General features: G+C 37.1%; 1 protein-coding gene across 3 annotated transcripts in view; it reads left to right on the top strand.

Moving 5' to 3' along the window:
* Positions 1 to 2,805: 2,805 nt before the first annotated feature.
* Positions 2,806 to 9,514, top strand: part of LOC117293130 (centrosomal protein of 112 kDa-like) — a 29,948-nt gene continuing 23,239 nt past the window's right edge. For all 3 annotated transcript variants that reach the window (XM_033775350.1, XM_033775351.1, XM_033775349.1), the window contains exons 1-5: positions 2,806 to 2,938; positions 4,141 to 4,246; positions 5,781 to 5,847; positions 6,999 to 7,116; positions 8,293 to 8,501. In XM_033775350.1, coding sequence (XP_033631241.1) covers positions 4,144 to 4,246; positions 5,781 to 5,847; positions 6,999 to 7,116; positions 8,293 to 8,501 — 497 coding nt within the window. In that variant the 5' untranslated portion in view covers positions 2,806 to 2,938; positions 4,141 to 4,143. The remainder of the gene's footprint in view (positions 2,939 to 4,140; positions 4,247 to 5,780; positions 5,848 to 6,998; positions 7,117 to 8,292; positions 8,502 to 9,514) is intronic.

The raw sequence follows: 9,514 nt of genomic DNA, 5'->3' as shown, positions 1-9,514 counted from the left end.
TAATTATGTTCATTCGTTGAAAGCTGGAATGTTCCATTCAACTCGGCTCCTCCTCGTTGAATAGAACATTCCATCTTTCAACTCATGAACATAATTTGCACCATTGCACTCATAAACATTCATTATGTGTATACTATTCAATCGAAAAACACAGGACCACCGGGCTTGTCCAGTTTCGAGTTTACTGGCCTGATTCTAAAATCATTTGCCTCGGGACTACGGTCCGTTGTTAATTTCGGGCCCTGCCAGTGATGACTTCCCTAAACTACAAGTCAATAATGTACCACACGGGTGCAATATTATTCGGTCATTTTAACTTTTCAAATGACTTCATTACCAGGGCCCAATTTCAAAGAGCTGTTTAAACACAATGCATTGCTTAACAAGTTTCTGCTAAGCAGATATACCAGATTGATATTCGCTAACCACTACTTTATGGAGAGAGAGAGAGAGAACAAAACTGGTAATTAGTATTGGTAATTACTCAAAATAATTATTATCATTAAAAGTTACTTGGTGACGAGTAATGGGGAGAGGTTGATAGTATAAAACAGATGGTGAGAAACGGCTCCCTCTGAAGTGACGTAGTTTTCGAGAGAGAAGTAATTGTCCACGAATTCGATTTCGAGACCTCAGATTTAGAACTTGAGGTCTCGTAATCAACCATCTAAAAGCACACAACTTTGTGTGTCAATGATGTTTTTTCTTTCATTATTATCTCGCAACTTCGACGATCAATTGAGCTCAAATTTTCACAGGTTTGTTATTTTATGCATTATGTTGAGATACACCAAGTGAGAAGACTGGTCTTTGACAATTTACCAATAGTGTCCGGTGTCTTTAACTACATGGATGACGATAGTAAAAATATATGTCTCCACAGGGATGCAAACAATGTGTTTCGAAGTGTTTTTACAAATTCATATTTTTTGATCAATCTCGAGTGAGTGGGCGAACAGTCTCAGAAAGTCATCGTCTTTTTGACATTCCTGTAGTTAGTTTACTTTTCCAAATCACAATGGTTAAAGGCACTAGACGCATGAGTGTACCCACAACATGCACAAAAATAACTAATCTGAACATTTTTACTCAAATTGGTCATCGAAGTTGCAAAAATAATAACGAAGAAACCACACTCTTGTTGCACAAAATGTGTGTGCTTTATGCATACTAAAAAACTTCAGGCCTTTATTAATTAAAGTGAGAAATTACCTTTCTCAAAAACAACGTCCATTCAGAGGGAGCCGTCACAATGTTTTATCAACAGCTCTCCATTGCTTACCAAGTAAGTTTTCATGCTTACAGTTTTTTTTTGAGTAATTACCAATAGTGTCCAGTGCCTTTAACTGTAATTTTTTTTCAGAATATTTTTCCCACGAGGGTTAGTCTGATTCCCAAAGTGCGCATGATGAGATCAATGTTTTTTCAAGAGACAGGTTTCTTTAGTAATCGGACTCTTCTGCGGAGGCGAAGTATAGTAGCTAACAAATTTCAAAATGTTAACAGGATATCATTTTGAGTTCAAGTCTACTCAAGTACAGCATTCTATTTATGATAATACAAATAAACCAAAGTCTACAGCTCCCGTGATTATTTCTATAATTCGTATCTAATTTCCAGGAATATAATTTTTATAAGGGGGAAAAAATGGCATAGGCCTACACGGCATATCGTAATTTATTTTTTAATAATAAAAAAGTATTAATTTGTTAGAATAACGGGAAGTGAGTACAACATTGTATCTCCTTCATGAGTCCGGTCTCGTAATCCAAGCAGGATCGGTATTCATTTCAAATATTATTGGCCTACTATCAAAACAAAACTGAATAGTAATTGTTTTCTCTCTGAGTATGGATGAGGTGTGCTTTGGGGACGCGATTAACTTGTCAAAATACACGAGATAAAAAAAAACATTCTGCGTTTTCTCATTCGATTATTTTGATCTTTTTTAAAGGACTGGAAACCTTTGTTAATTGTCTTCTAAACTCTTTACACCGGAAAAACTAAAGTTGGTTTTGTTGTATGTTATGCTAAATGAAAAACAGTTTTTGAGAACTAGGCGAAAATAGTTTAACAAAATCAGACAACGTACGGAAGACAGGGCATTTTCCCCTAGAATCTGTAGCTATTATCTCGTGTACGTTAACGTAAAGATTGTTGTTTCAATTCAATGATTTATTTCTAAAAATATATATAGACCTACAGGCAATATTGATAAAGTTTACGACAACGCGGCGTGTTATTGAAACCTTTTTTTCTTCTAAAAGAGTATACCCTATATACTTGATCAATCCCGTATTATTTCGTTTTTGGTGGAGAACATGCAACAATATTGGTTTCGGTTTATTGTAGGCCCCTAACATCTTTCAGGCATACAGGTTCTTTAAAGTCCCTTTTGATCTTCTAAATGAAAAATAAAAAATTGCAGCCACCCTTTAATTTCGAGTGTGCTTAAAGTGTCATCAACTTCAAAGGTTCCCAGATTATGGCCTATTTTTTTTATAACTAACTAAGTTTGGATGGGTTGGATCTTCGTGAAATGCCTACTCCTATATGAGGTTCGTTTCGCTATCGTCTCCATATGGTTCTAGGGGTGCGGTTTGGGGTTAGGGGGTACACGCATACATTGGGTCTTCTTCTCTTGGCTGTCGTCGACCCCCCCCCCCCCCCCCAACACCCTTTTATCAGAGTGAGGCAAACTGATCGGAGCGCCCTCTTGTGACAACCAGCATTATTTCGCTGGTAAACCAACCGTAGATGTCAAAGCATAAAAGCATTCAGGATACCATTGATAAACAAGGAAAACATTTCCACCGGCTTGTTTGAAAAACAAAAACAACTCGACGAGGAAGAAGTGACTTCAGATTTCAACTCAAAGGAGACGAAGTGTGAGTTTGTTCTGATCCCCACTGTGCCGAGTGCGCCCTACCTATTATAGGTAAGTTGAGAGCGATGGTCAGACATTACACAATAATGTTAGTGTTCGATCATGCCCATTTTGTTTCTAATTCTAGGGCCGGCCAATCTTTTTCCGCTGCAAATCCAAAAAGGGCAATGTCATTTGCATAATTGTCATTATCAATTTATCAGACGTGGGATTGTTACAATACAAATCCAGTGCAGTGTAAACACACAAGGAAAATCAAGTTTGGCATGTGATGTTGGCACGGTCTTGGACTGGGAGGCGACTGGGATAGACCAGACCTACGCCTTTTTAGTTTTACGCCACAGAGTTTCCAATCATTTTTCATGTGTTGTGTAACTGTAGGTAGGCCTGATTAATAAATGAAATCTTTTAAATTAAAGACATGCCTGGGAAATATAGTTTTGTTTCTTTCATTTTCGAACAGAAGACTAAGACTAAGAGTAATATGCTTGTGAACAATAATAATTATTGTGTTTACCAGTAACGTGGTTAAGATATAGTCTAGAGAGAACACACTCAGTCTTAGATCTGAGGTTTGTTCCGCTATAATAATAATAATAATAATAATAATAATAAACGTATTTATAACGCTTTTTTTCCAAAGGATACAAAGCGCTAGTTATTTTTTACTGCAAGGTGAGTGGGCTGAAGATTTTAAAATTATGAGATCTAATCCTTAGCACACCATGTAATGGTTTTACATGGTGCTACCGCGCATACAGCAGCCACAGCCAGGAACACCGGGGCTAACCCAGGTTCTCTTTTCGATAAGTGCATGCACTGGGTTCTTTAATGCATTACACAACACATGGGACCAACGGCTTTAAAGACACAAGTGTCACACCTGGGGATTCGAACCCACACTCTGCTGATCAGAAACACCAGAGTTTGAATTCGGTGCTCTACTGCTCGGCCACGACACTTCCTATCAACATGTTTCTATCAACATGATCAACTCCCTTACAACTTCCTATCAACATGATCAACTCCCTTACTATTAATATACTAATATTATAAAGGTTTAAGCTCTACTTAAATTTTTATGTTGTGTCAAACTCAGAATTTTTAAAATCATTCTCAGGGATTGCTTAATAATTCTCGAGTCAGAAGTCAAACCAGAGTACAAGACAGTTAGAATTAGACAGGAACTGACCGATAATTATTAAACAATTATTGAGCCTATTAATTGATGAACATTTTTAATTTTATTAAAGGGGATGCTAGAAATGAGTGGACCATCACATCAAGAATTTGACGATGAGTTTGACCGATACCTTGTAGACATGAAGCCTCATGTTCTACGGCTCACCCATAAATCAGGTAAAAATAACATTGATAATATTTGTATGTAAAATGTTAAACGCTGTACTACTATATTAATAAGTGTTGTTCATCCCAAGATGTATTATCTTGGAAAGTCAACATTCCACGTTCATGATGTCTCCATCTGGAGACAATCTACATCTTGGGACGACGACAACTTACTATCAAGATACTGACATCTTTACAGGTGTTAGTATAGGGAAAGTGAAATCAAGATTATTGATGTAGTCATCTCGAGATAAATCATCTTGGGATGTATGTTGTCATCTAATTTTTATGGTGTCATCGTCCTTCAGTAAACTATCTAAGGATCTAATGAGGCATCGAACAGAGCTCCATAGAATCGCCAGAAGACACCGCCCCAATCTTCACCCCAACTCATTTAGATATAGTCATTACATGGTGTTATCGCAAACCTTCCCATATGTGATCATCCACCACCAATGGGCTGTAAAGTTGACACTTTCACTGTTTGGGATTAATGCATTTTTTGAGAGAGTGTGTAATCAGCTTCAAAATGATACCATCCACATTTAAATCAGATATTTCTTGACAAAGTTATGATTTCTCAAAGCCACATATTTTTTTATTCAGATTTCTCAAAGTTTTCTTGAAAACCCAAACAATTTAATAGGCTCTGCAATGTGCAAGTGCGACTTTACAGCCCATTTATTATCGTATTTCCACCATGCAAAGTTTCAAATCCTAATAACCTCCATAGAGTCAAATCCTATTGAAACATTTTAACTTCCACAATGGTAGACATGATAGGTAAATGATTGTTTGCGCTGCGATTCAGGAAGTGGGTCAATGGGTCCGTCTGTTAGAAAAAAAAAATTTTAAAAAGCACAACAAACAAACAAACAAAAGCAAAAAACTATAACAGCGAAACCTTGCAAACAAAGTTTTTTATACTACAATGAAATCAGTTTTACTGACACTAAGTATTAAAGAGCCAATAAAGGATGATCTCAATATTTCAACTATTACCTTTTTATGGCCAAATAGAGATACCGGTTAATAACCATTTTACTCTCAAAATGAATAACTTGAGTCAAAAATGCACCCGGCCGCGCGGCTTTTTCAGCCGAGAGTCAAAAACAGCTCATCTATTACGCCAGTGACGATATTCCCCTATTTGGGTTTGAACACAATACTCCAGCTTTGGCAAACTGAGGGCGCTATTTTCCACACCAAATAGCCGCCACTGACGTCACGATTCCTTTGTCGCGCAGGTTTGTTTGACCCCACGTTTTTCAGAAATTTTGCTAGAAATTTTGTAGAAAAAAAACATTTTTACCATGTTTTAACGTGAGGTAAGAGACTCGTTATATTTTTTTAATGTTTCCTATGGACTCCAGCTATTAGAAAACTGTCATATCTATATATTTGAGATCATCCTTTATTGGCTGTTTTACTTAAAAGTCCATTGAGCTATACTGTTCTCGTAAACTACATGCTAAAGTATTGAGAGTAATTCTGATAATAATATCTCATATGATAAACTGGTCTTTGTGGTACTTTGTTGTAGAGAGACAAAGATGTGCGAGTTGGATCAAGAAGCTATGCGAACCCACAGGATCTTCACTAACCGCAAGGTACAACTTACTTGGTTTTGTGTATTTCCGATTTTATCCTACAAATAATGACAATGATAATATTTATTAAGCGCTTTGTATATCACACTAGACCCCAATTTCATTGAGCTGCTTCTAAAAGCAGAAAATATTGCTTAACAATTTTCTGCTTTTCAAGCAGAAATGAGCAGGATACCAGTCGACAATTTAACAATATATTGTCACTTGGTGACATGGTATTTTGGCTGGTAACCCTGTTCTGGTAAGCATAATTTTGTTGTGCTTTGCTGGTTTGTTTTTTGTGCTTAAGCAGCTCTCGGAAAATTGGGCCTTGATGGGCATCTCACAGTGCTTTTTTTCCTGTAAGGTATTCAGGGCTGTATGAGTCCTTTGACAGCACCATGTACATATGTAATGGTTTACAAGATGCTGTGGTGCAATATGCAGCCAATCAAACCAGGAACACTGGGGCGAACCCCTTCTCTTTATGATAAGTTCACTAGGTTCTTTTATGTGCACAACACAGGTTTTACGTCCCAACTAATAGACACAGCAAGCTGCTTAAATGTTGCCCCCAGAACTCGAACCCACTTTTTGCTGGTCAGAAATACCAGAGCTTGAGTCTGGTGTGTTTTTTTTATCTGCTCAGCCATCACATGGCACAGAAATACCCCATACAAAAATACAATGTACTGCCAATTTCTTTAAGACCACAGTGGTTTGTGAAAACACACGGCAAAAGAAACATGGCATAACGATGATATTACAAAATTGCAAATTAATTTTTAAAAACAACCAAACAATTATTGTGGTATAGGTGTGACTCCAGGGGCCGATTTTACAAAGAGTGTAAATTGATCTAAACTGCAAATCAATCGTAGTTGCTAAGTAATGTTTGATGTCACAATACAAATCACTATGGTGATACCAACAATTTGTCTTACGATGGATTTTATTGCTTTGTGAAATCGAGCCCAGGTGCTTCTTGAAAATGTGAAGTGAATCATCAGGGAGCAGAGATGGGGGGGGGGGGAAGACTATTTAGTAGTTTGTCTTTGAGACGCTCATAAGAAAGGGTGCTCCATAAGAAGTTTGTATTGTAGTTGCTCAAAACTTCATGAGGATATTGTACAGTCGTGGATTATTTTCTTACTTTTGTTGTTCCTAAACAGGAAGAATCGGAACATGTACTGCAAGCTTTTGTTTCATATGCTACAAAAAGGTGTGGTTGAAGGCCCCTTTGAACAAAGACCTCAGTCTGGACTCTTGCCTACATTGCCTGCATATGCAGTAAGAAACTATAGTCATTTTGAAGTCACTAAATTAAGACAGCCCATAAGCCTTTTTGAGGTATGCCGAACGTGATAGGAGTGCAGTGTAAGCTTGGGCGATATCGATTTATTTTATTCACGATATATCGCCGACAATATATCGCGATATTCGATATAATCGCGATTAATGAAATTTGACATCATCAGTCTTCAAACTCCAAGTGAAAGTTGCAAAAGAGACAGTCATAGCATAAGAGAGGTGTTCTAATGACCTATTCTTCTGGTTTTACTCCAAACCTATGGGGTGCGAGATGTCTCAGCTAGCAAATACGTCGCAATATATCGTGATTATCGCAATATATCGTGATTATCGCGATATATCGCGATATATCGATATTTCGATTAAAACCAAATCCATCCGATATCGAAATCGTTTCCAAATTAATATCGCGATATTCGATAATATCGTGATATCGCCCAAGCTTAGTGCAGTGTTTGGTTTGGGTGTATACACGCAAATTTACCCAAACATAGTGTTGTAGCATTGTGTCCGCCATATCTCAATGCGTCCGCCATACCTCAAAAAGGCTTATAGAAATTTAATATTGAAGATTGCTGTTCGTGTGTAGTTTATCTGTACTCAACTGCAAATTGCAGTTTTCCCATTGGGCCCTTTAGCATTTTTGAAAAATGGTGGACACTCTGGGATTGCGATGACTGGTTTGGGTGCTAATGATCAGATTTACCAAAACATAATTGTGTCGTAGTATTGTGTCCACCATATCTCAATTTTAAACGTTGTTTTGGTTGGTCTGAGTATTTTTGCCAGGAGGCATTTTACATGGTATTAGGGAAAAATTTTCACTGGAATTGATTTCTTGTTGTTTCTATCAAATTAAAGATTGTAAGCCTTTGAAGACAAAAATGCAAACCTACTTCAAAAACATAGCAGTAAATGTCTTATTCAAAAAGTTTTTTTTTCTTTTCTTTTTTTCAATTTTTGACATTATGTGTTAGACAGAGGGGTGTCTGTGTATAATTTTAACACCCTGTTTTGTCATTTACATGTGAATGTATTGTAAGTGAACAGTTTGGACACCTGTTTTTTTTTATTTCCAGCAATTTTTGACACCCTTTTACCAAAACATCTTGATTATAGAATGAGCTAATGTTGTACCTTTTATCCAATCATCAGTCCATCTACTTTGACGAGCCCGGACATACCCCAGCTGCATTGAGTGAGGGTATAACACGCCCAGTACCCGATTGGGTGGCTGGTGAACTAAGTGATCATTACTCCAGTGCGTCGGCTCATTCACATCAACTAGTTGATCCTCCTTCTGCAACCTCAACATTAAGAGCAGATAGATATAGTAAAGCTCAGTATACTAAAAGCCAACACAGGTACTGTTGTTCATTCATAAATACCTGGGACAGTTTAAACATTCTGATTTGTCGAGAGGAGATCATGTGACCATGTTTATACCTGGGATATAAACATGGTCGACCAATCACTAGCGACTGGTTCAAATCACTGCAGAAAAGTAGTTGTGAAACAAAAAATAAAGTTTGTACGGCCACACATTTTTTATGTGTAATTTTAAGTGTGACTAATTTTGGCTTTACCCATTTACACCGATGTGTGTTAGCACTGTATCTGTATTAAGCTGAATCTGTTTACTAAGTACTTTCCCACGCTCTGTGAAAAAAATCTCAGGTATATTAGTTGGGTGGGATTCAAACCCACGACCTTTGCAATTCTAGAGCAGTGTCTTACCAACTAGACAACTGAGAGTGCTCGGTAGCTATAGGCAGTTCGAATCCTAGTACTGAGTATACAGTGCTAACACACATCGGTGTATGTGGGTTAAACCAAAATTAATACTCTTTGTTGCAAATTTTCAAGTAATGTGTTCTTATGATTAATTTATCACTAAAATAAATGGGTTAAACATGGCCTGAGGAAATTGAGTCAAACAAGAGTGCTATCAGATGATTGTGCAGAGAGAGCAAATTTCATTGCTCAATCTAAGATTTAAAGACATTGGACACTATTGGTAATTGTCAAAGACCAGTCTTCTCACTTGGTGTATCTCAACATGCATAAAATAACAAACCTGTGAAAATTTGAATGCAATTGGTCGTCGGAGTTGCAAGATAACTATGAAAGAAAAAAACACCCTTGTCACACTAAGTTGTGTGCTTTCAGATGCTTGATTTTGAGACCTCAAATTCTAAACATGAGGTCTTGAAATCAAATTTGCGGAAAATTACTTCTTTCGCGAAAACTACATTACTTCAGAGGGAGCCATTTTTCACAATGTTTTATACTATCGACCTCTCCCCATTACTCGTTACCAAAAAAGGTTTTATGCTTATAAATATTTTGAGTAATTGCCAATAGTGTCCACAGGACT

Source organism: Asterias rubens, chromosome 7, assembly GCF_902459465.1.
Source record: "Asterias rubens chromosome 7, eAstRub1.3, whole genome shotgun sequence".
Taxonomy (NCBI): Eukaryota; Metazoa; Echinodermata; class Asteroidea; order Forcipulatida; family Asteriidae; genus Asterias; species Asterias rubens.
The sequence above is the reverse complement of the archived record's forward strand: the minus strand, read 5'-3'. Positions and strand labels throughout refer to the sequence as shown.